This window comes from Aethalodelphis obliquidens, unplaced genomic scaffold, assembly GCF_003676395.1.
Source record: "Aethalodelphis obliquidens isolate GAN/ISIS:26980383/991018 unplaced genomic scaffold, ASM367639v1 scaffold1, whole genome shotgun sequence".
NCBI classification, from domain to species: domain Eukaryota; kingdom Metazoa; phylum Chordata; class Mammalia; order Artiodactyla; family Delphinidae; genus Aethalodelphis; species Aethalodelphis obliquidens.
The window spans coordinates 48,987,877-49,015,227 of NW_020837945.1; the positions used below are offsets into that span (position 1 = coordinate 48,987,877).

The 27,351-nt window shown below is 39.6% G+C and overlaps 1 protein-coding gene across 2 annotated transcripts; it reads left to right on the forward strand.

The window, feature by feature from the left end:
- Positions 1-26,959, forward strand: CEP97 (centrosomal protein 97). 2 transcript variants are annotated; one of them, XM_027103864.1, is made up of 11 exons: positions 1-121; positions 2,849-2,991; positions 3,747-3,905; positions 4,812-4,913; positions 7,149-7,262; positions 7,816-7,982; positions 13,908-14,072; positions 17,620-17,753; positions 18,190-18,964; positions 22,679-22,754; positions 23,997-26,959. In XM_027103864.1, the coding sequence occupies exons 1-11, from the start codon at positions 79-81 to the stop codon at positions 24,699-24,701; spliced, it is 2,583 nt and encodes an 860-aa protein (XP_026959665.1). In that variant the 5' UTR covers positions 1-78; the 3' UTR covers positions 24,702-26,959. The 2 variants fall into 2 exon arrangements, with proteins under 2 accessions (XP_026959665.1, XP_026959676.1); XM_027103875.1 differs by having other exon boundaries at positions 18,367-18,964.
- The last annotated feature ends 392 nt before the right edge of the window (positions 26,960-27,351 follow it).

A 27,351-nucleotide genomic window follows, 5' to 3' on the forward strand; every position in this document is an offset into this window, starting at 1 on the left:
CTGGCTTCTTCCTCCCGACTACGAGTTCCACCTAGCAGTCGGAGGACGGTTGCTTGGTATTATTAGCAAGCGGGAAGTATGGCGGTGGCGCGCGTCGACGCGGCTCTGCCTGTTGGAGAAGGTAAGGCGATCCCCACCCCTGGGTCCCCATGTTTACTCCATAGAACTGAATTATTGTTACCTGGTGGAGAGAAGAAGACTGGGTTTAGGGGTTCAGTTCTGGACCAGTTCTTCTGATGTGGGGTTGTGGGCATCGCGGAGGCGCGCTGCCCTCTGGGAGTTGAAGTCCCCTGGGCGCTGCCTGGCTCTCCGGCGTCGCAGCGAGGGCCAAGCGGGGGACTACAAGCCCCAAGAGACCTTCGCGCTGCCCCCGCGCTCCTGAGGATGCCTGGGCGGTGGGTTTCTGGCCGCCGCGGTAATCTTTCTTGGATGTTTACTTTGAGTTCTGGGTGCCCAAGTGAAAACTGCAGAATCTCCCCCTTTCCCGTGGATTCCTAGAAAGTTCAAGAAAACCCTGTCTCAAACACAGCTCTCTAGATTGACGTTGGGGGCTTCCCTGGTGGCGCAGTAGTTGAGAGTCCGCCTACCGATGCAGGGGACACGGGTTAGTGCCCCGGTCGGGGAAGATCCCACATGCCGCGGAGCGGTTAGGCCTGTGAGCCATGGCCGCTGAGCCTGCGCGTCTGGAGCCTGTGCTCCGCAACGGGAGAGGCCACAACAGTGAGAGGCCCGCTGACCGCAAAAAAAATAAAATAAAAAATCTAGATATAGATATAGATAGATAGAGATTGACGTTGGACCCTTTCTTGGAAGTGTCCGGTGGCCGTGATAAAATCTGGGGGTTATCCAGAGCCCACAGTTCTCCATGCCTTTTTCTGCAGACCGGGTCCTGAGGTATAGCTTGGTCTCTGCCCAGCGGAACGCGCGGCGTGGGTGCTTTTGTAGGTGCCGTGTGAGCGGAGCTCCTTTGTTTTGGTTACAGTTCGGAGGCTCTGGGTCAGGGTCAGGGCTGAAGGTGAATGCTCGTCTCCACCGCTTAGGTCTGGGGCTCATTATCTAGAAGGGAGAGTCTAAGAGGTCTCTCGATCCCTTTGAATTGTGTGCAAAGGCTATGCATTTTCCTGGGACGGTATATATCTTTCACCAAATTCTCAGAATCGAATGACCCCCTCTCCCCGCCCCAAATGCTAGAAGCCATTAGACAATGGAAAAACGTTGGTTGAAACCCTTCAGGAGAGCAATTTCGCATAATTATTTCCCGCAGTAATCTTAATCTGGGTAGAAATATGAAATTGGCAGTTTCTCTGGCCCGCCCCCTGCACAATCTATCTATTTGTGATAGATATCACAAATCTATCTGTAGCTCTTAAACTCCACCTCCCCAGCCCACCATGGCAATGTACTGATAATAATAGTTAACATTTATACAAGCACTTTTTATACGAGCAAGACTATGTTCTGAGTGCCTTTTTTTTTAAATTATCTCATTTTCTTTGTAGAACAACATTATAAGGCAGGTATTATTATCATTCCCATCTTACAGAGTAGAAAAGTGAGCCCAAAAGAGATCAATAACTTGCCCAAGATACCACAGTGATTAGCTTAGTGGAGCCAGGATTTGAACGTCTGTTAAACATACCAAATTACTTTATTGAATTCTGTGTGCCAGGAACGGGACTAAGTGCTGTTCATATGGTTTCTCTTTTCATCCCCACATCAATTTAATGAATTAGGTATATTATTTCCATTTTGTAGATAAATTAACTATACTTTGATTTTCAAAATAGTTTGGGCACTTTATGATATACTGATATTGTAAGCACATTGGTCTCTATCAAAAGATTAGTTACATTTAAAAAATACTGTCATTACTTAGGCACAAAATATTGAAGTAATAGTTTATATTTAAATGTGAAGAATTCCAAAGTATTATATCAAAGAAACTTGAGTAGATGGACTTCCGTAGTGGCACAGTGGTTAAGAACCTGCCTACCAATGCAGGGGACTTGGGTTTGAGCCCTGGGCTAGGGAGATGCCACATGCCATGGAGCAACTAAGCCCTATGCGCCACAACTACTGAGCCTGCACTCTAGAGCCTGCAAGCTACAACTACAGAGCCTGCGAATCACAACTACTGAAGCCCGGGCGCCCTAGAGCCTGTGCTCTGCAACAAGAGAAGCCACTGCAATGAGAAGCCTGCGCACCGCAACTAGAGAAAGCCCACGTGCAGCAACGAAGACCAACACAGCAAAAATAAATAAATAAATAAATTAATTAATTTAAAAAAAGAAAGAAAAGAAACTTGAGTAGAATATCACAAATCTAGGTATAATTTGATATTTCTAAAGGAAAATGAATAATTTCAATCAGTAGTCACTTAGAAATTGATTGCTTTAGTTTTTTTTTTTTTTTTTTTTTTTAATTAATTTATATTTTATTTTTGGCTGCGTTGGGTCTTGTTTCTGTGCGAGGGCTTTCTCCAGTTGCGGTGAGCGGGGGCCACTCTTCATCGCAGTACGCGGGCCTCTCACTATCGTGGCCTCTCTTGTTGCGTAGCACAGGCTCCAGACGCGCAGGCTCAGTACTTGTGGCTCACGGGCCTAGTTGCTCCGCGGCATGTGGGATCTTCCCAGACCAGGGCTCGAACCCGCGTCCCCTGCATTGGCAGGCAGATTCTCAACCACTGCGCCACCAGGGAAGCCCTGATTGCTTTAGTTTTTAAAGCTTGATGTTTATTATGCTCTAGTGTTTTCTAACTCTAAATGTATAAGATTTTATGAGTATAATTTTATCCCTATGCTCAGCTGTTGTAGTTGTGTTTTCTAACAGTTTCCCTTCTCTTTTCAAGGATCAGTGGTCAATTGGTCAGGACAGGGGCTACAGAAATTAAGTCCAAACTTACCCTATGAAGTTGATATTCATACTTTGATTCTGGATAAAAATCAGATTATTAAATTGGAAAATCTTGAGAAATGCAAACGTTTAATACAGGTAGGTATTGCTATGTGGGGGAAATAGTTATATAAGACCAGTTTATTATTATACAAAATAAAAGAGTAAGATAACAAAAAGTAACTCTGCAAGCCTAGAAAGCAGTAAATGTTGCCTTAAATTTTTAAAACTTTTAATAACAAATAAATTTATTTAATAAATGAATAAAATAATTTAAGAAAAAATTTAAAAAATTAATTTTTACATGATGATTATTAAGTGATGCTTTTTAAATTTCTACTGAAGATGAACACATTTTTGCTGCCTTTAGAGTAGACTAGAAAAAAGAGCACTTGTTAAAAAAGAAAACATTTTATGTTGGCAAAATATTGTGTTGTTAAGATAACCTTTTATTTCATGGTGGGGGTAAAGAGTTGATTAGTTCATTCCTTCAACAAATGTTTATTGGGCCCTTATGTGTCTGGTACTGTTCTAGATTTTGATGGAGATAGTGAAAGGACTCTGTTATTGTGGAGTTTACATTCTCAAGTAGTTGCTGTGTTAAAGATGTTTTCTTTTAGTAGTTGGAGGAGGTCTGATTGCTCAGCTTTATCTGTATTTTCCACTGCTTAGGAATGACAACAACAACTAATAGTTGCACTGCAGAATTTTTAGACAATATATGTGAAAAGTACAAATTGGGTTTGTATATTTGGGAATGTTGGGCCATATAAATAAATCTTTTTAACCACCCTAATGTGAAAGTAATATTTATATTTTACTCCTAAGAATAATGGTATGTTTTCTTTCCACAGTTGTCAGTGGCTAACAATCGGCTGGTGCGGATGATGGGTGTGGCCAAACTGACCCAACTCCGGGTATTAAATTTGCCTCATAATAGCATTGGCTATGTGGAAGGCCTAAAGGAACTAGTACATTTGGAATGGCTGAATTTGGCAGGAAATAATCTCAAGGTGAATTGTTTCTTTCTTTCTTTCTTTTTTTTTTTTTTAAGTAATTAGGTTTTTTTTTTTTTACTTCACAAAAGTATTTGCTGTGAAAAAGAAATTTAAGCAGTATAGAAAAAAATAGAATAAAAAGTGAAAGTATCCACTCCCATTCCCCAGAGATAATTTCAGTTAACATAAACTGAAAAAAAAAAATCTCATTTTGAAAATTCATGCTGAATTAAGTTTTATGTACATGTTTAATGGTACAGTGGAGAATATAATGTTTTAAAAGTCAGGAGATCTGGCTTCTAGTCCTGCTTCCACCACTTAGTAGCTCTATAATTTGGGGTAAGTTAATAAATATTTCTGTGTCTTATTTTTTGATATGCTAGGTAAGGGAACTGGATTAAATGATGATAACTGACTTCTATTGAGTATGTAATGTATGCTAAGTACTATTCTAACCACCTTAACAATTTTAACTTATTCAATCTCATGACAGCCAATAAGGTAGGTACAGTCTTTATGCTTATTATATAGATGAGGAAACTGAAGTACAGAGAAGTTGAGTAACTTGCCCAAGGTCACACAGTCAGGAAGTTGCAGAGCTAGGATTTGAATCCAGGCAGTTTGGCTCCATTGTTAAATTGTAAAGTCTATGTTATACCAACTGTCACATGTCATCACTAAAAGTTTCTTTAAGCTATAAATATCTGACTCTACTCTTAGAGAGATAATGAAGGTAGAAACTAGCCATATAGCAGTATGCCAGATTCTGTTGGCACTGCCTCTTTTTTCTCTTGCTAAGCCCTGCTCCTCTGCTTCTGATAATGGGCAGAGGAGGCAAGAGGCTCAGCTACAGGAAATAGGGAAGAATTTCATTTTTTGATTTCATGTGCGTGAAATAATGTGATCCTTTTCTTGTAATAGGCCATGGAACAAATCAATAGCTGCACAGCTCTTCAACACCTTGATTTATCAGACAATAACATACCCCAGATAGGTGATCTATCTAAATTGGCATCACTGAAGGTAAATGTGTTTTCTATGTCATTTCTGAAATTTTATACTAAAATACCAAGAGAAAATAACCTAATTGATCTAAAATCAGCCTGCTGTTATGAAGAACAGATAGTGTTCATTATGATAAAAATTCTATTAGAGTACCAGAAATTAAGTATGGAACTTTTTATTGTTAATTTCTATAATTGATTTACTTTAACTAAAACTGGTTGTTGTAGTTAAGGTTAATTCTTATTTACCATCCAACAAACATGATGAAATTCCCTTCATGCCCAATCAGCCAACGTTAGCAGCTTCAGTTATGTAGTACATAACATGTTGGTGGGCTTGAGAGTAAACATTCCTGAACTTTACTTTGTTTTTTGACACTCAAGATTGCTATTTTTTTAGTAATAGATATTACTAAATTATCAAAATTAACTTCACTTTAATTTAAAAAATCTGTGGCCTGTAGCACTTTTTATAGAGGGGAATGTAATCAAATAAGTCAGGGGTCCCCAAACCCTGGGCCATTAGGAATGGGCTGCATAGCAGGAGGTGAGCGGCAGGCGAGTGAGCAAAGCTTCATCTGTATTTACAGCTGCTCCCCATCGTTTGCATTACCACCTGAGCTCCGCCTCCTGACAGATCAGCAGTGGCATGAGATCCTCATAGGAGCGCGAACCCTACCGTGAACTGCTCAGGCGAGGGGTCTAGGTTGCACGCTCCTTGTGAGAATCTAATGCCTGATGATCTGAGGTGGAGCTGAGGCAGTGATGCTAGCACTGGGGAGCAGCTGCAAATACAGATTATCATTAGCAGAGAGGTTTGACTGCACAGAGACCATAATAAATCAATTGCTTGTGGACTCATATCAAAACCCTATCAGTGAATGGCAAGTGAAAACAAGCTCAGGGCTCCTGATTCTGCATTATGGTGAGTTGTATAATTATTTCATTATATAATCCAACATAATAATAACAGAAATAAAGTGTGTAATAAATGTAATGCGCTTGAATCATCCCCAAACCATCCCCCCACACCCCCACCCCGCCCCCGCCCCGGTCTGTGGAAAAATTGTCTTCCACAAAACCGGTCCCTGGTGCCAAAAGGTTGGGGACTGCTGAAATAAGTAACAGTTGGCACCACAGCTTCAACATGTGTAGGCTTTTTCCATATTTTTCCTCCATTGGATATTATTAGCATCAGATGAATTCATTAACCTTAGAAACAGTATTATTAGCTAAAATTTCACTATATTGTTAGCAGAAATCATTTTTAGCAACAATTATTCTAAGCAATTTGATGTAGCCAGATACTAAGAGAATTCAAATGAACTAAAAATGATTGAACTTTTTTTTTTTCTGGAATGGAGGCATGATTACCTTATCAGAATCCTGGGTGTTGGGACTTCCCTGGTGGCGCAGTGGTTAAGAATCTACCTGCCAGTGTAGGGGACATGGGTTTGATCCCTGGTCCAGGAAGATCCCACATGCCTCGGAGCAACTAAACCCTGTGCCACAACTACTGAGCCTGCGCTCTAGAGCCCGAGAGCCACAACTACTGAAGCCCGCGTGCCTGGAGCCCGTGCTCTGCAACAAGAGAAGCCACCGTCATGAGAAGCCTGTGCACCGCAACGAAAAGTAGCCCCCACTCGCTGCAACTAGAGAAAGCCCACATGCAGCAATGAAGACCCAACGCAGCCAAAAAAAAAAAAAAAAATCCTGGGTGTTGGGAGTATTCGCTTTATTCTTCATTGTTGCTGACTTAATTTGAGTCAGCACCATCTCTAAGCACATTCAGCCTTCCTCAAGCTTTAAGTTACCAAGAGAATATAATTGCAAATTATGGTTTGTGGGTTATCTCTCTCTCTTGGAAAATTTGCTTTATACCTCATTGTTTTAATGAATGTTTTCTTTCACTTTTCTCACCCTCTGTTTTGATGTTTTAAAAGGAAATGAACAGGTATGTTGGAAATTGCTCAAGTTTTAATAACTTAAATCTCACAACATGCCTACACTAAGCATATGTTCTTGGACAAGTCTTTGAACTTTCTTGAGCTTAGAATGTGGATGTGAAAAAGGAGAGTTGGACCAGAAGACCACGTAGGACCCTTCCAGCATTAGCAGTCTTTGATTTGTGTGTGATGAGAAGTATAATAAAACAGATCACTTTATGTTTGTGCACACCATTTTGGTTTTATCAAAATAGACCAATTTATTTGTAATCTTTTCATTTGTAATGCATTTTCTTTTTACTTTCAAGACCCTACTTTTACATGGAAATATCATCACCTCTCTTAGAATGGCACCTGCTTATCTACCCAGATGTCTTGCTATACTTTCTTTGGCAGAAAATGAAATCCGGGACTTAAATGAGGTAAAATTTGAGGGTATCTTATGGGATCTGGGAAGCTGGAAGGTCAGGAGAGATGCAGGAAAGGGTTGTGAGCTCACTTTAGACTGTGAGCATCTTGGAAGAAACTGCTATCAGGATGAAACACTTGGCTCTAGAAGACCATTATTTTTCTTTCTACTTTTACTTAATGTCAGTGGGTTATTAAGGCTTAATTTCATTTGCAGTGCTGTACTTATCACTCCATTGGGAAGTAATTGTTGGTAGAGGGACATGTACATTAACAGGGTTAATAAGGCACACTCTGCACCTTTTTCTGGCTGCTGTTATATTTTCAAAATAGGGTTCTCTTTGCTAGGAAACAGTGCTTTCTAAGGGACTTTGTGCAGCAAGGACAGATGGCCATATTGTTGGAATTTTGGAAGTCAGTGGATAATATAAGAGTGTTACTTGTCACTTTTCAAAACAAGAGGGAAATTGTTACATTCTCAAACTGCCAAAGATGTGTAATCAGTGGAAGCCCTGCGCTTGACACTGAGTAGTCCATTTCATTCAACAAAGCTGTCCTTTGTTCCAGATCTCTTTTCTGGCATCCTTAACTGAATTGGAACAGTTGTCGATCATGAACAATCCTTGTGTGATGGCAACACCTTCCATTCCAGGGTTCGACTATCGGCCATACATCGTCAGCTGGTGCTTAAACCTCAGAGTCCTAGATGGATATGTGATTTCGCAGAAGGAAAGGTGAACGTGACCTCTTTAACATCACACTTATTATGGAAGTTAACTGAAAAGCCCATTTCTAGCTTACTACAGATTAATAAACTGAATATTTCTTGAAATGTGCATTTAGAAATTAAGATCATTTGTACCATCATATAGCAGACTCTGTGCTGTTCATTTAGGATTTTTTATCCTTTTTAAAAAAAGATAAGAAATAAATATCAACCTTAGAGGTTGGGGCTAGTGAGTTTAACTTCTTGCCCAACATACAACAAATTGATTTCTAAAAATCCTTTTGTTAATCGATTGTTTGGGGCTTGGAGCATTTCTACATAGAAACCGTGTTATAGATGCTGTGTAGGATTTCAGATCAATCCCACAAAAGCTTCTATCCATCATATTGTAAAGGCAGTATTAATAATACCTTAGTACCCAACTACTCTTTATAACAGTGACCTTGGGAAAATGCGTGCAGAGTTCCAATTTGGAACTGGTAGCAGACATGCTGATTGGTCCTCACCTTCTACCTGTGAAACAGCAGAAGTGGGAACTCCCCCTTCTCTAGATCTTTGATGGTTTTTGCAGCTTGGAGCTGGGACCCCTGCATGATGGGGTCTTCTGGACGCTGGCACATGATCAGTAGAATCAGAGCTTCAGGGGAGGTAAGGAACTAGGTTGTGGACAAGAAGGGGTGGATTTAGAGAGGATAGTGAGAATCAGGATGACTTAATTCTCTTCACTCTGCCTCATTTCTCTTCTTCCTTTCACTGCATACACACCTGCATTCATGGACTCAACACATACATTCTTCCTCGCTGTTTTTGTCCTGTTCTACAGATTGAAAGTCGCTTGAGGGGTTTCCCGATGGGAGAAGGAATGGTAGATTACTGACAGGGTTTTCCTTTTCTTTCTCCCTCTCTTGCATCTAGTTGCTGTATAGGGTGTGGGGCAGTGAGGAATGGCAACCAGGAGCTACATAGTGGTGGTGCTGGTGTAGGGTGCAGGACATATGTCAGCTCTGGTTTGCCTACAAAAAAGTGTGGCTTTTCCTTTTTCCTGCAGTGAGTGTTGCTGTGTATTCAGACACCTTATTTTATTTCAAACTGTGGGTAATTCTAAAGCTAGAATATGGGTTTACTTGGATTATCTTCTCTGGATCTTCCTTTAATAGAAAGAAAGACGTTATCAGATTTCTCTGTGGGAGTAGGACTGGCAACATTTTCATATGTGGCAGCAGCATGGTGAGATGGGCAGAGGTAAGGGTTTGGTATAAAGAGAGACCTGGGAAGAGAATGAGACCTGGTCAGGAGAGACAAGAGAAAGCTTCACATCTTTCCCTGCCGCCCATTAACAGTGTGGCCTGGACAAGTTCCATAACTTCTCTGAGCCTTAGTTTTCTCATCTGTAAAATGTGGCTAAAACTACCTAGCTTTCAAGGATGCTATGAGAACTAAAGATAATGGATATAACATAATACTGGTCAGACAGTAGATGCTTAATAAGTGATAATTGTCATTATTACTTAAGGATAGGGACTGGGGATTGAAGAGTTTTGTAGAAACTAAAGCTAGTGTTAAAAAGCAGAAGATATCTGTTGAATAGATGAATAATAATGCAAAGGCTATGTTTCTATACTGTGGAAATGGTTTTCATCCAAGTGACTTTAAGGTGAATTTGTATTTTTTTGGAACTTTCTCTATAATGTTTTGTAGTTGTTTAATTTCAGATTCTTCAGGAGGTAGGGAAGAGTGGACTTTTACTTGGGTAGCCTCTCTCTCTCTGTGGGGTTATTCTACACTAAAGTATGGGAGGAAGGAAGAGGTGGGAGTATAGCATAATAGCAACCCTTTCTCAGACAGATTCTTTTCCCCCCCACATTAAAAAAAAATTGCACAGTATCATATAATTCAGAAATAGTTCAAACGTACTATTTAAAAATACCCATATAATCATCACTGAAAATAAGACTAGAACAAAACCAGCACTCCAGAGATCTCCTTTGCCCCACTCTCATCATAACTCCCCTCCCCACTAGAGATAACCACTATGTTGATATTTTTGATAATTCAGAAAGATTATTTTTTTCCTCATTTATTATGGAGGCTTCAAATCAACCAGCTCCCACCAGAGTAGCTAAAATTAAAAGGACGGACAATACTAAGTATTGATGAGTATGTAGAACAATTGGAACTCTCATACACTGTTCTAGGAGTGTAAATGGTGCAGCCATTTTGAAAAACTGGCAGTATTTACTGAAGTTGGACTTATAAATACACTATGACCCAGCAGTTTGGTTTCTGGTATATACCCTAGAGAAATAGGTGCTTATGTCTACCAAAAAACATGTATATAAGCATGTTCGTAGCAGCCTTATTCATAATAGCTCCAAACATTTGGGAGCTATGTGAGACATTTGGGAAACAACCCAAATGTCAGTGCATAGAAGAGTGGGTAAATAGAGTTCTATTCAAACCAAAGAACCTAGGTTGTTGAGAAAAATGCTGCTGCAGTTGATGTCTGAGACAACTGTGTAGTCTGTAAACAGTGCTCCCATGTTTTAAAACAACTCTGGAAGTATTTTGTCTTGGAGGGAGGAATTATTCTAAGGGAGAGCTATTGGCTGAAAAATCAGTGGGTAGCCTGAGCAGTGTTCCAACATTTTCCTGGTCAGCCTTGGAATTGCCCTGAAGGATAGGCAGGAAGGAATTTCTAGTTTTTGTATCTACCCAGCCTGTTGTTTGCTAAGAACAACCAAGTTAAATTTTTTCTCCATGATGAAAAGTGTCCCAAGTTCCCTGATGACCTTGGGTAGCCAGATCTTAAGTGTGTGTGTCACCCAAAAAAGTAACTTGAGCAGTCACCCACCGCTGTGGTGCTTTGGCTGAGGGCTTTCTCAGAGAGAAGCACACCTGGGGAAGGACCTTTGTGTAACACCTCAGTATTTGGAGTTCTTTCTGAATTTGTTTTCAATCTCTGTTTTACTGTTTATAGGACCTAGTACCAAGCTACACCTCTGTTGCTTACAGATCAGAACTTAGGGAGCAGAATTTTGGAGACGTTTCTTTTTTTGAAAGGACGTTTAAAATATATACAGAAGTAGAGTAACATAATGAACACCTAAATACCCACCATGTGGCTTCAACAGTTATCAACATTTTGCCAACCTTGTTTCATCTATCCCGCACTTTTTTTTTGGTTAGGATATTTTAAAAGCAAATACCAGATATCATTTCATCCATTATTCCTTTTTTTTTTTTATTAGGTGAAAGAGCAGTTTTAAATTCTCTCAGTAGTTGCTATCCCTGTTATATAATGTAGACTGTTCCTTTAATTTCAAGAGAAAAGTCATATTCCAGTGATTTGAAATTAATATGTTAGAGCTGAATTAATTTTAATTTTGTCTTTGAATGGGCAGAGAGATTTTTTTTACCTAAGAAAATATCGTATGGATTAATAAACTTGTGTAATGGTGTGTTTATTGATGAATGTGAAGCAAAGGCAGAAAAACAGATCTTACAGTAGTTGATACTCCACAGTTCGTGGTTCACCTCACACACTTAAACTGTGGAATACCTGAGCCTCCTTCTGTATCCTCTTACTTTTGCTTTTCTTTCCTCCCAAACTACAAACCGCCTATAACCTGGAAGCGTCGCTTGCTAGCTATTATTAAAGTTGGGGATTGTCCTCTATTATGGACCTTTTTTAGGGACAGCATTTCAACAAGCCATTTGCTTGGCAGGAGAACTTATGGAAACTGAGAGCAGAGTTCATGAAGATCCTGAATGAGCTTTATTTAATCCACAGGAATGTGTCTATGGAAGAAATACTTCTAATTATTTTTATTAAGTGTATTAAAATTTTTATTGTTACGTGACTTCAGTTAATCAGCTTGGCATACCTTATATCTCATTGTTAGAAAACAGTTTCACCTTTCTTGTGACACTGGCACATCATAGAAAACCAAACTCATTTTACTGCACCGAGACTCTTCTGCACTATTTAACCAGCTGTCAAAAGAACCAGTTTCTTTTCAGTCTATAATACATCTTGGGTGGCTTAACAGTTTTGGACTGTACAGTTTTTTGCATAATGTGGATACCTTAACGTGAAGGTTGAAGAAAAGGGTTGTGGATTGGAAGTGATTTTCAAACTATTTGCAATGCTGAGTTAAATGATGTACAGAGAAACAAAGTATGCCAAAATGATGCAACTTTAACTTCAAGTTGATGGGCAGATTTAAGAATGATAAAATTGAGGCAAAAGCATGTTGATTAAAAAGAAATTCAGGGCTTCCCTGGTGGCGCAGTGGTTGAGAGTCCGCCTGCCGATGCAGGGGACACGGGTTAGTGCCCCGGTCCGGGAATATCCCACGTGCCGCAGAGTGGCTGGGCCCGTGAGCCATGGCCGCTGGGCCCGCGCATCTGGAGCCTGTGCTCCGCAACGGGAGAGGCCACAACAGTGAGAGGCCCACGTACTGCAAAAAAAAAAAAAAAAAAAGAAATTCAAACATATTACAAAAGTAAACAGTAGTGTAATGACCTCCCCTGAATCTGTCACCCAACTTCAGCAGTTTTCAATTCATGGCCAACTTTGTTCATCTCTACCTTCACCCACACCCCCTTTTCCTGTATGATTTTGAAACAAGTCTCAGATTATATATAATTTCATCTCTAAAAGATAAGGACTCTTAAAGAAATAACTATAATACTGTTATCACTTATCAAAAAATTTAACAATAATTCCATAATAACACCAGATATTAGTTAAGTGCTTACATTTCCAGTAGTCCTCATAAATGCAGTTTTGTAATGGATTTTTGGAAACAGGATCGAAATAAGACCATACATTGTAATTGGTTGATATATTAAAAAAATTTCTTTCCTGCTCTCTTTTTCAGTGTTTTAAAAATGTATTATCATTGCATGCTCCATGGGTTGGCTGTGCTGATTGGGTAGTTTTCACTTGGGATCTTGTAGTGAGATCACATGGGGCAGGAGTCGTTTGAAGGCTTGACTTGGCTGGAGGTCCAAGATGATGCTTTCAAATCTCTCCATGGGTTCCTCCTCTTCTTATTTTCTTTGCTTTCTTTTCTCTTTTTTTGGTTGTTGAAGAAATCAGATTATTTGTCCTATAGAGTTTCCCACTGTGCTTATTTTGCCAATTGCTATGTCTCTGTGTCCTTTGACATACTCCTCTCCTTCTGTATTTCCTGTAAATTGGTAGTTGAATGTGGAGGCTTGATCAGATTTTTGTTGGGAGAAGGACTACTTTGTGGGTTCTATTGAGAGGCACATGGTGTCTGGTTGTCTCTTGTGTTAGGAGTAGCTATTAATGATCAGTGCCTAAATCCATTAATTCATTGAGAGTTGCAAAATGGTGAAATTTTAATTCTATCATTAATTTTTTTATTAGCTGGAATACTTCTATGAAGTAACTGTTTGGTCATTGGTATAGTTTGTATAGGAAAGGTAGAACTAATAATATTTAATTTCTCTCCTTAGTTACCAGTTTTTAAAAATAATGAGTCGGTAGTTCACTAGCATCCTTCAGCTGTGACCAATTAGCTTTAAAAAAAACTATCATGAACTAATGGATTTAAACACAATTTATGTATTTAGGTACTTCAGTTTGATAGTGAATGAAGGGACTATTCATTGCTTCTTTGAAAATAATTTTAAAATATTTGGAAAATATTTATTTTAAATAAATTTAAAATATTAGTAAAAATCTTTGGAAGTGCTCCTAAGCAAGAAAAAAGGTTTAAAACATTGTAATAGTAAGGAGAATGAATCAGAAGGATAGATTTTCTTTTTAACTTGAGTGAATTTATGAAAAATATCCAATGATGCTATAAAGGTAAATTAAGAAGGAAGACTCATTATTGCTTAAAAATGTATCTTGTCTACCCTAGTGCCATCCCTTCTTCTTTATGTCCCTCAATTCCAGTTTGAAAGCTGAATGGCTGTATAGTCAAGGCAAGGGGAGAGCGTATCGGCCTGGCCAGCACATCCAGCTTGTCCAGTATCTGGCCACAGTCTGTCCTCTCACTTCTACGCTGGGTCTTCAGAGTGCAGAGGATGCCAAACTAGAGAAGATTCTGAGCAAGCAGAGGTGAGCCCATTTATCTGTAGCGGTTGATAAATTCACAAGTGAAAATACCTCTGACTCTTTCCTGCAGGGTTAGTAGGACTGAGGTGAGTGCTGCGGCCCACATTTCTGGGCACTTGGGCCACTGGTCACTGTAGCAGTTCTGTAGGGGAACCGAACCTTGCAGGGCAGTCCAGTTTGCTCCCCAGCAACTGCATTGCTAATCATTTCTTCAGTGGGGAGAGCCAAGCAGCATGGGAGAGTGGGATTTTTAAAAACTGCATTTGTCCCTTAATGTGGGTGTTTCATATGTGTTTTAAAATACTAACATTAAGAAGTATAGCTTGGGGCTTCCCTGGTGGCACAGTGGTTGAGAGTCTGCCTGCTGATGGAGGGGACATGGGTTCGTGCCCCAGTCTTGGAGGATCCCACATGCCGCGGAGCGGCTGGACCCGTGAGCCATGGCCGCTGAGCCTGCGCGTCCGGAGCCTGTGCTCTGCAGCGGGAGAGGCCACAACAGTGAGAGGCCCACGTACCGCAAAATAAATAAATAAATAAAATAAAATAAAATAAAAGAAGTATAGCTTGGAGTCTTCCCTGGTGGCGCAGTGGTTAAGAATCCGCCTGCCAATGCAGGGGATGTGGGTTCGATCCCTGGTCCGAGAAGATCCCACATGCCATAGAGCAACTAAGCCTGTGCGCCGCAGCAAGAGAAGCCACCACAATGAGAAGCCTGCGCACCGCAACGAGGAGTAGCCCCCGCTCGCTGCAACTAGAGAAAGCCCGCACACGGCAGCGAAGACCCAACTCAGCCAAACATAAATAAAAATTAAAAAAAAAAAAAAAAAGAAAAGAAAAGTATTGTTTGGGAATTCCTGGTGGTCCAGTGGTTAAGACTCCACACTTTCACTGGGGAGGGCCCAGGTTCAGTCCCTGGTTGGGGAGCTAAGATCCCACAAGCCGTGCAGCGCAGCCAAAAAAAAAAGTATAGCTAGAAGCATTTAGTAGTCACTTCTTTTATCAGAGATCCTGCCTTTGAAGGTTTGTGCGTGTATATGCATATGATGGTGTCTGACTATGTGATTTAAAAATAAGTTTCTTAACCTTTTCTATCCAGTGCTTTTAAATGAGACTTTGTAATTTGGGGGTTATTAAAGGTATATACATTCTGCTTTTTTTTTAAAAATTATTTTATTGAAGTAGAGTTGATTTACAATGTTGTGTCAATCTCTGCTGTACAGCACAGTGACTCAGTTATACACATATAGACATTCTTTTTTTATATTCTTTTCCATTATGGTTTATCCCAGGAGATTGGATGTAGTTCCCTGTGCTGTACAGTAGGACCTTGTTGTTTATCCATTCTAAATTTAATAGTTTGCATCTACCAACCCAGAACTCCCAGTCCATCCCTCTCCCTCCCCTCCTTCCTCTTGGCAACAAGTCTTTTCTCTATGTCTGTGAGTCTGTTTCTGTTTTGTAGATAGGTTCTTTTGTGCCATATTTTAGATTCCGCATACAAGCGATATCATATGTATTTGTCTTTCTCTTTCTGACATACTTCAGTATGATAATCTCTAGTTGCATCCATGTTGCTGCAAATGTCATTATTTCATTCTTTTTTATGGGTGAGTAGTATTCCATTGTGTATATGTACCCCATCTTCTTTATCCATTCATCTGTCAATGGACATTCAGGTTGTTTCCATGTTTTGGCTATTGTAAATAGTGCTGCTATAAACAAGGGGTACATGTGTCTTTTTGAATTATAGTTTTGTCTGGGTATATGCTCAGGAGCGGGATTGCTGGATCATATGGTAATTCCATTTTCAGTTTTCTGAGGAACTTCCATACTGTTTTCCATAGTGGCTGCACCAATTTACATTCCCACCAACAGTGTAGGAGGGTTCCCTTTTCTCCATACCCTCTCCAGCATTTGTATTTGTAGACTTAAAAAAATTTTTAAATAATTTTAAATTTAATTTTATTATTATTTAAAATTTTATTATTTGGCTGCATTGGGTCTTAGTTGCGGCACGCGATATCTTCGTTGTGGTGTGTGGGCTTCTCTAGTTGCAGTGCTTGGGCTTCTCTCTAGTTGTGGTACGCAGGCTGTAGAGCGCGAGGGCCCAGTAGTTGTGGCGCATGGGCTTAGTTGCCTCGTGGCATGTGGGACCTTAGTTCCCCGACCAGGGATTGAACCCCTATCCCCTGCATTGGATAGGATTCAATGGATTCTTAACCATGGACCACCAGGGAAGTCCCTGTTATTTGTAGACTTTTGATGATGGCCATTCTGACCCACGTGAGGTGGTACCTCATTGTAGGTTTGATTTGCATTTCTCCAATAATTAGTGATGTTGAGCATCTTTTCATGTGCCTACTGTCCATCTGTATGTCTTCTTTGGAGAAATGTCTGTTAAGGTCTTCTGCCCATTTTTCAATTGGGTTGGTTTTTTTGTTGTTGAGTTGTATGAACTGTTTGTATATTTTGGAGATTAGGCCCTTGTCAGCCGCATCGTTTGCAAATATTTTCTCCCAGTCTGTAGGTTGTCTTTTCTTTTGTTGTTGCTGTTTTTTTTTTTTTTAATGGTTTCCTTTGCTGTGCAAAAGCTTGTAGGTTTGATTAGGTCCCTCTTTTTTTTTAATGGCTTTTAAAAATAATTAATTAATTAATTTTCAAATTTTTGGCTGTGTTGGTTCTTCGTTGCTGTGAGCAGGCTTTCTCTAGTTGTGGTGAGCAGGGGCTACTCTTCGTTGCCATACACGGGCTTCACATTGTTGTGATTTCTCTTGTTGCGGAGCACGAGCTCTAGGCGCGCAGTCTTCAGTAGTTGTGGACGTGGGCTCAGTAGTTGTGGCTTGCGGGCTCTAGAGCTCAGGCTCAGTAGTTGTGGTGCATGGGCTTAGTTGCTCCGTGGCATGTGGGATCTTCCTGGGCCAGGGCTTGAACCCATGTCCCTTGCATTGGCAGGCAGATTCTTAACCACTGTGCCACCAGGGAAGCCCCCCATTTTTTAATTTTTGTTTTTATTTCTATTTCCTTGGGAGACTGACCTAAGAAAATATTGGTATGATTTATGTCAGAGAGTGTTTTGCCTATGCTTTCTTCTAGGAGTTTTATGGTGTCTTGTCTTATGTTTAAGTCTTTAAGCCATTTTGAGTTTATTTTTGTGCGTGGTGTGAGGGTGTGTTCTGTTTTTGTTTTTGTTTTTTTTTGTTTTTTGGCTGCACTGAGCAGCTTGTGGGATTTTAGTTTCCCGACCAGGGATCGAACCTGGGTGTTCGGCAGTGAGAGCATGGAGGGACCACTGGACCACCACTGGACCACCACCCTCCCCTGTGAGGGTGTGTTCTAACTTCATTGATTTACATGCAGCTGTCCAACTTTCCCAGCACCACTTGCTGAAGAGACTGTCTTTTTCCCATTTTATATTCTTGCCTTTCAAAGGTATATACTTTGAAAGCTTGTAAACTTCTACCTTTTTGACAGTGTTACCCTTCAAAGGGAGCAGAAAAAGCTTTCTTTTTTTGGTTTGCGTTAAATCACATCAGAAGTTACTGATTTTTAGGTTTCACCAGAGGCAGTTGATGAACCAGAGCCAAAATGAAGAGTCGTCTTCTCTTGCTCCTGTTGAAACAAGGGCATCCCTTGTACCGGAGCATTCCAGCCCCATTCAAGATTGCCAGGTAGTCCAGGAAAGTGGTAAGAAGTTAACTGATCTCTGATCCTTTTTCTCCAAGTTGTTTGATCTGTTTGGTATCATAAAACAAAAAAAGTACATGTTTTCATAATTTTGTACTTGTTAGCTTAAGTGAACATTTGCATCTTATATTTTATATATATGTATATACACAGATAGACATATATAACGACTATATGTCTAATTTTTGAAAACGTTCAGAGAACTGCTACCTTTTGAAGTGACCTGGTACTTTGATTATTCTTAATGACCATTGCAAGAATTCATTTTCTTAAAAATATTTGGTTTGGTGTTTTAGGCATATTGGAGGAAATTACTGAAATCATTTCATTGCACTTTACTATATTTCAGGGATTAGAGTTCATTAAAAGGATCCAACTGAAAAAATACTTCTTTAAACATTTAATGTTTTAAATGATGTTCTGTTGATTCTTTTAGAACCCGTCATCCAGGTCAATTCTTGGGTTGGGATAAGCAGTAATGATGACCATTTATATGCTGTTAAGAATAACTTTCCAGCCTCTGTACACACTACAAGATATTCTCGAAATAACCTGCACCTGGAAGACATCCAGACAGATGAAGACAAGTTAAACTGTAGTCTTCTCTCTTCAGAGTCTACTTTTATGCCAGTTGCATCAGGACTCTCTCCAGTATCACCTACAGTTGAGCTGAGGCTGCAAGACATTAACTTGGGCCTAGAAAATGATGGTGCTGCAGATGAATCTGTGAAATGTCTGGAAAACAACGGCTTTGATAAGGAAGGGGAAAAGGCTTTTTGGGCTGCAAATGAGAATTCTGTTGAGATGACAAAAAGTGCTATCAGTACAGAGGTAAATGAGAAAGATGGGCTATTACCTTGTCGTGAGCCAACAGTAAACAATGCCATCATGAAGGATGACACCCACAGTCTTACATCTTTTCCTGAGTCAGTTGGACACAATGTCTTCCATACACAGCCAGACAGTGAAGAAACCATGTCTCAAACAGCTTCAGAGAAACTTCCTTGCAGGGTTTTAACCCATAGATCTCTTACTTTGGGACAAAATAAAGTTGCCCTTCAGAAATTGAATGAAGCAGCCACCAAGCTTCAGGCCTATTGGCGGGGCTTTTATGCCAGAAACTACAACCCACAAGCTAAAGATGTACGCTATGAAATCCGGCTGCGCCGGATGCAGGAGCACATTGTCTGCCTAACTGATGAAATAAGGAGGTGGGTGAAAAGTCCCTTTTTAGGACTTTTACAGTTTGGATGCTGTTTGGTTGGTTTGGGGGTGTCCGATTCTTAGCATTGATTCAGAACACTGAATCACTGCTTTTGTGGCCAGGACACTTTCCATACCATGTTGCCACTCTTGGTTTGTCTCCTACAATATACTGAAAACATCTTGAGTGCAGGGACTGCCATATGCATCTTCATCTGTGGTACAGCAATTGGAGCATAGATGCAGCATAGCAGTAAATTTTGAATGAATGCATGCCTTATGGACATCTGTATACCTAAACACAGAAGGTACAGAGAATATAGAAAAACTGAATTTTAAGTATAAAAATGAGAAGATGAGAAAGTCTACATAGAACGCATTAGGTGACGTAAGAATTAAAGAAAATAGCAGGGACTTAAAAGGGGCTAAAATTTGGGAGCTATGGTGGCACTTATTTGTTCATTCCATGGCTCACATGTTTTCATGATTGTCAACTCAGGAAAATTAGGATTTCATAGATTTATTCTGAGTATTAGTATTGTAACCAGCAGTATTTATTAATATTATCAGGTGGGAGAGGAGGAAGCAATAAGAGAGACTGGGGAGGGATAGCTAGAGTGGTAGGAGAACTGGGAGAGTGTGTGTCCCAGCTCCAGCAGGGAAGTGTTTCAGGAGAGAAGAGAGGCGCTGTAAGAGGACAGAGAACTGTGTGTTAGATTTAGCAGCTGGAGGTTATTGGTGACTGTGTTGAGGGTCCCCAAGACTATCCTCAGGTTTGATGATTTGCAAAAAGGACTCACAGGACTCAAGAAAGCTATTCTTTTTTTTTTTTTTGCGGTACGCGGGCCTCTCACTGTTGTGGCTTCTCCCATCGCGGAGCACAGGCTCCGGACGCGCAGACTCAGCGGCCATGGCTCACGGGCCCAGCCGCTCCGCGGCGTGTGGGATCTTCCCAGACCGGGGCACGAGCCTGTGACCCCTGCATCGGCAGGCGGACTCCCAGCCACTGCACCACCAGGGAAGCCCAAGAAAGCTATTCTTTATGTTCAGGATTATGGTTTATTAGAGTGAAAGGATATAGATTACAATCAGCAAAGGAAAAAGACACACCGGGCAGAGTTCAGGAGAGACCAAGTACAAGCTTCTAGTTGTCTTCTTCCAGTGCAGTTGTACACATGGGGCTCGATTCTCCTGGCAACGATGTGTGACAACACATCTGAAGTATGTGAACCTCAAGGGAGGCTCACTCGAGTCTTGGCATCCAGGGTTTTTATTGGGGGTCAGTCACCTAGGCGTTGAGTGCCCCTGTGACTGACCTTAACTACTCAGACCTCAGCCCCCACCCAAGGTCAAACTGATGCATTGTGGCCCAGGGTCTCAGGTGAACAAAACAGGTATTCACCAGAAAATACACTGTTAGCATAAACCAAGGTCCCAGATGTACAAAGATACTTTATCAGGCAGGATATTCCAAGGGCTTGAAGGTTATCTCTCAGGAGCTGGTCAAGACTAGTCCTGTCTTTAGAATGTGCAGGGTTCAAACACCCCAGTCCTGTTGAGTTAACCTCTTCCTGCCCAATGAGCTTCTTCAGAGCAGCTTCAGTGAGTAGTGGGATGAAGGCGGTTTGGAAAGGATTGAGTAGTGAATGAGAGGTGAAGAGTGAGGGTAGCCAACTTTTGGGAAGTGTTGATGTGAGGAAGAGAAGAGAGTAGGTGGTTGACAGAGGAGGATCTGGACTTAGGAAGATTCTTTTTTAAAGATGGGAGATATAGAGCAGGTTTATGTGTTGATGGAAATGATTCTATAAGGAAGGAAGAACTGATGGTGCAGAGCAAAGAAAGAAGAAGTGCAGGATGGAAGTTCTTGAGAAGGTGAGAGAAGAAGAGGTCCAGTGCACAAGTAGAGGGAGTAGCCTGAAGTAGGAACAGGAGCAGGTAAGGTGGTAGGTTTGATGGTGGGATAGGGAAGTCCTGTCTGATGGTTGTTTCTCCTTTTCCAATAATATACAAGATGTGGTCAGCACTTGGAAGTGAGGAGAGGGGTGAGGATGTGGGAGGTTTAAGAGAGGTATGAGGTGTGGGTTCATCTTAAAAGTGAACTTATAAGCGGAATGGAGGAGGATAACTGGACAGGGTGAGGAAAAACTTAAAGTGCAAAACGATAGGTCAGACTGTATGATTTTCATCAACAACTCTCAGCTGTTCCATTCTGATTTTGGACATGGTTCAGCCAGGAGTGGGTTCTTTTCCAGGTGAACATGGTAGGGGAGAGAGGGAAGGGCAAGGGAGCTGACGACATTTGGGAGGGGAATGATTATAATGCTGGATCTCAGAATTTAAAGGAGGTAGAAGGAAAGACAAGAGAAAGGGATCATTTGTTTGGTGGTCATAGAGGAAGATTGGTCGTCCAGGTTGTTGCAGATTATGGCAAGAACAAGTGAACTGGGAGGATTGGACGTAGTGGTTTGTGTTGGTGCTTGAAATCATTTTCGAAAATGGTGTAGTCAAAATGCTTGGGTCTAATACACTGCCAAATGTAGAATAGATAGCTAGTGGGAAGCAGCTGCATAGCACGGGGAGATCAGCTCGGTGCTTTGTGTCCACCTAGAGGGGTGGGTTAGGGAGGGTGGGAGGAAGGCACAAGAGGGAGGAGATATGGGGATATATGTATATGTATAGCTGATTCACTTTGTTATACAGCAGAAGCTAATACAACATTGTAAAGCAATTATGCTCCAATAAATACGTTAAAAAAAAATGCTTGCGTCTAGAGTGGGACTGAGGATGAGTGATGGGGGTGGATTATTGTTAGATAGAGCATCCATGTGAATGTCAAGAGCTCCAGAAATGACAAGGGGAACAGGGCAGAGAAAAAGACTAGTGCTGAGCCTTCAGTGAGTGGGGGTCGATAATGGGATGTCAGTACTTGAAAAAGAGTTTTGGGAAATTTAGCAGGATGGCTGGAGTTCTTGAAGGAGGAAGGTTAAGACTCATTTGTAAACAGCAGTGAGAAGCAAAGTTCTGGCCCTGATGTATGAGTGAAAAAAGTAGCTGCCACTTGAGAGAGCTACAGAGGTTGAGTATATATGGGAGTTTGCTGATTATAATTCAGGAATCCCACATGGCACAGTAGGAGGGCTTTGGGGGGGCTAGAGAAAGTAGATCAGAGGTTCAGAACAGAATGGGGTGACAGTTTAAGAGATAATGGACAGCTAAGAGAACCTTAGGTTTCTGATTAGTTTAAGTACAGAGAGGGGGGCAGTGAGCGCAGAGTGAAAACTTTAATGAATGAGGGGAAGGTCTGTTGACAGCAAAGAGTATGTCAGGAGGCAAACAGGGATGTGAAATTTGATGTGATTAGTCCTACTGGTCTCTTAGAAGAGGGTGTTTCAAGCTGTGGTCCTGATCCTTTCTGCAGCTCCTGCCCCTTTGGTGTGTTTGGCTGGGAAATTGAGGCCAGATAAAGAGCCATTTAATATTTTATTTTTCATTACTGGCAGTCCTTTGTAGAACCAGTATAATCTGAATTTCAGTCACATCTTATTTGGCTTCTATGTTGAGTCATAGCTTAAAACTAAAGTTTCACTTAGATATTCTAAAAGTGGAAAGGACTGTTATTAGAATATTCATCTCTTTACAACGTATATGTTTATTCGTCATAACAAGAAGTACAATTCAAAGCACCGTTTCTTGTATCAGTAATGGAGTTTGAATTATTGTAGATTACGAAAAGAAAGAGATGAAGAACGTATTAAAAAATTTGTACAAGAAGAGGCTGTCAGATTCCTTTGGAACCAGGTAAGCTCCCTCCTGCTGAATTACCTACTGTGTGAACAAAGAAAAATTCTAGATTTCCTGAGATAATCATAGAGTAGTTACAGGTAAAAAGTAAGCACCCTTTCTCAAGGTTAAGGATGTGGTTTGTGTTCCTTGCCACTAACTCTGAACTAGGGCAGTGAATTTTGTTACATTTTATTTAGTCTGAAGAAAAATATTTTCATAATTTTGACCAGAGAGATAAAGAACTATAACACTGAAGGAAAGTACTAAATTGAGGGATATTGTTATAATTTTCTAGTAGAAATAAAAAGCCCAATTTGAAGTTTCATGTAACTATCTTGTTTTATCTTTTGAGACTATTTGAATGAAAAGTGATTGAAATAGTGTGTGATGGCTGTAATATGCATGTCCTAAAAGGTACACATGACTTCCAGGGAGAGAGTTTGAATCCTGTAGTAGCACACTTTAGGGACAGTTCCCTAAAACATTGGTTTTACTATTATTGTATCCCAACAAATACTTCTTGATAGTAATCCCTTGGAAGTATTTTTATAAACAAATTTGTTATAATAGGATTTTACCTATATTATATTTGAAAATACATAGTAAAAGGTCTGGAAGGCTACATATTAACCTGCTATCAGTGATTACCTTGGAGGATGGTCAAAGGGAAACTAAAAAATTCTTATATTGCTTTCTTGTTGCAGATTTTACAGTAAAATTCTGAGATTTTAATTATACTTTAAAAGTGTAAAAGCATATTATCAAGAACTTGGGGTATTTTTAGGTATTTTAGAGTTGTATATACTATATTGTTAGTTTTTAAAAACTCTTATCCCAAATGGGTATCTAAAATGAGACTTCTATTTTAGTGAATCTACTCATATTAATAGGCTCTAGTCTGTCTTATTTGATAGACTTAAGTGTATCTTATCGAGTACCTTATTTACCCCTTAGTCAGCTATACATGTGCTATTGTGCTTCTGATTATTTTTCCAGTAGTAGGAAGAGAATTGCTTTGGCCCATCCCTGCTCTGCTGGTAAGGACCTTTTATTACCAAGGACGTGAACCACTTGTGCCAGCCAGGTCTAGGCTGGGGGTGCTATGGAAAGGATAAGGGGAGTCAGGTCGTTTCTAACTCCAGTTATGCCATCTGCCATTTACCAACTTCATGAGTGTTGGGGAAGAAAGCTCAAAGGACAGTTGTAAAACATGCATGATTTATATTTTGTAGTAAAACTATATCCTTTGGTTTATAGGTAAGGTCTCTACAAGCTTGGCAGCAGACGGTGGACCAGCATCTAAGTTCCTGCCGTCCTGATGTTCCTCCCATATCAAGTACTCTGGTGCCATCTAACCCTCCATTATTCACCCAAAGTCAGGAGCCCTCTTCTGATCAAAACTCTGATTGGTTCATTGCTCCTGATGAAGCTTCTCAAGAGAAATCCTTACCAGAATTCCCAGACTCTGGTTTTCATTCCTCCTTAACAGAACAAGTTCACTGTTTACAGGATCCTTTGGATTTTGAAAAAAGTTCCACAGAAGGTAGTGAAAGTTCCATAATGGGGAATTCCATTGACACAGTCAAATATGGCAAAGAGTCAGATATAGGGGATGTTAGTGAAGAGCATGGTGAATGGAGTAAGGAAAGCTCAAACAATGAGCAGGATAATAGTCTGCTTGAACAGTATCTAACTTCAGTTCAACAGCTAGATGATGCTGATGAGAGGACACATTTTGATGAAGGGACAGGAGATAGTAAGCTTCACATAGCTCGTTCCCCTGAAAAGTTAGATGTCTTGTCTGACAGTGCTTCTGTAGATGACACTCATGGCATATCTCCTACTTTGCAAGATGAAATCAATCAGACACCAGAGAATTGTGAATTAAATGCAGAAGTTCAAGGGCAGCAGTCAGAATGTAATTCTACATTTCAGGTATTACACGTTGGTATTATTGTGTAGCATGTCTTGTTGTTTGGGAAGCAGAAGTCCACTTAATTTAAGAATATTTTCAGTTGGCTTTTTTTGGGAAAGAAGAATATTTCTCCCAATTTTGTTACTATTTATATGGAATTTATATTCTTGTCTCACATTTTCCACATCTTAGGTACTAAGCTGAATCTTCATTTTGACTTAGTTAGCTTTTTACTTAAGCTGTAATGTATCAAACAATATTCATATTGAAAGCCACATGCACTTTATTAACAACTAAATTGAATCAACAGTGTTCCTGTGTTTTTATGTATTCATTTCCTTTCAAAAATAAACTAGACCCAATAAAGATGTTAAAAAATAAATAAATAAATAAACTAGAATACCTTAAAGAAGATAGAAAATTTTACCTTAAAGATATAAATAAGAGAATTTTAATTCTTCTGTATGTGAGGAAATTAATTATGTAGTGAGGAATGCAGTTGGTTACAGTGAACATAAATGACAAATGTAAGGATTGTGAACTACTGAAATTTGCCATCCTCCTTGGAGTAAGAACATGTGTTTTTAAGCCTTTTTCCTCCCTTATGAGTCAAGAGAAGCCTTCTTGTAAGAGAATAGGGAGAAGAGGTAAGATTATATGATTTTTCAGTGGGAATGATTAGATTGTCTCACGGAAAACTTTAGTTAATGCCATGTATCAGTTTTAACATATGAAGCAAAGTGTTCCATCCAGAATTAAAGTCAAGCTTATTTAAAGAGGCAACACAAGACTATTTCTCTTAGGTATAGGCTCCATTCACTTGGAATAATGTCACAGCAAACATTCATTATCTTTTCATTTAGTGATTTTTTTTACCCCTTAGATAAGCACTTATGTGCCAATATATTGCCAGAAATTAATGTTCGTTTTCTTTGTTCCTGCTTTATATTTGCTTATGTTTTTCAGCAGAGACCCATGATCATTTACTTCACTCTTGATCTCTGCCTCATAGAAAAGAACATTTAAAATAATACCAATGGTAGAATATGAAAGACATTTTTTTAAGGACTATTTTCTATCTAAATCTCTGAAAAAGTGCCACATTCAGAAGACAGTTTAATGGTGGTAAAGAAAAAATAAACCTCATTTATTTCTTTACTTATTAAAAGAATATATGTCTGTAACTCCAGGAAGAAATGATAATATTGTGTTTGAATATTATAGATAGATGCATTCGCAAATCAAGGATAATTTTTGGAAGCTTGATGTTTTAATCTTTGAGAATGTTCTGATATCATTGAACAACACATATCTGACTTCCCCCCAATCTATGGACGTACAGTGATTTAAAACTATGGCAATACTTAACTGTTCTCTAAATTTAGGTGCTAAATATGTATTCATTATTCAGTTACAGTCACTAGGTCCCCTTCTTTGAAGTTATATAAAATAAAAGCTGGTCCTTCCAAGAATAAAGTCAGGGATCACATGTTGTACTTTGTTGATGGTTAGAAACATTTCTCCAGTATGGGTAAGATGCATTTTTCTCAGTTTATAAATATGTAGCACTCAGGTTGAGAAGACTTGGATTTCATTCTCAGAAATCCAGAATCTCTTGCAAAGGAAATATTTTCTGTCTCATAAACAAAATAGCAGTCTTACATTCAAAGAATTTTCCCTAGCAAAGCATGTATAACATTGAACGCATGTTAAATAAAAGTAGAATTTTAAACTTTTTGAATAATGCTAATTACCTTTTATGAATGGTTTTGAATTTTCTTCTTAAATCTACCCTATTTTTCTATTTTACAGTTAAGTGCCTCATTTGCTGCCCATAGTTAGACAAAGGAAAACCAACTTGCACTGCACTAGTACCAAAGTGCTGCTTCATGGTACATTAATTTCTCATAAAAGCTTCTGAAATGTCGTGGTTCAGTATTACCTAAGTAGGTTTCTCCTGACATCTCCTCCCTCTTCTCTTTTTTTGAGAAATGGCAAAACACAGCTGAATTCATTTGAACATCAGCATTTGTCAGCAAGATTTTCTTTTTTACCTTTGTGTTATTTTTCTAGCCCATAAATGGTATTCAACATACTTTTATTTTGAAATTGACAGAATATGATAATGACTAATACTCTGCTGTATTTAACTTCACTGGTTTTGAAGTGCAAGAATATTAAGTAGCCCCCCAACCTTAACTGTACAGATTATCTTGAATGTAAATAGGATGAAAATAATGTAAACTATACCCCCAACCTAGACCTGGCTGGCACACTGTAATTAAAATAATTTATTTAACTAAGATATTTGGTCTTAACTCTGGGCTATTCATTGGTGTGGCTGAAGAGGGAATGGGCCTAGTAAGGTTTGAGAAGTTGAGCTTTAACACAGTCTTTGTGTTTTTTTCTAATAGGAGAGGTTTAGTTCAGCTGTGCTATTTTAGTTCAGTTCTCTTGATTTTTGGACATTCAATATATCAATTAAATATTCCTTCAGAATCATACCATGTGAGAATTGTAAGGAACCTTAGGGATTGTCTATTCTAATCTCTTTGTTTTAAAGATGAAACTAAAGCACAGAGAACTTCGATGACTTTTCTGAGGTTATAGCTAGTTTATAGAAAAAAAACTGTGGAAACTTAAACGTTATTGTATTCCAAAATTTTATTATATACTTTCTATTATTCTTTACATTTA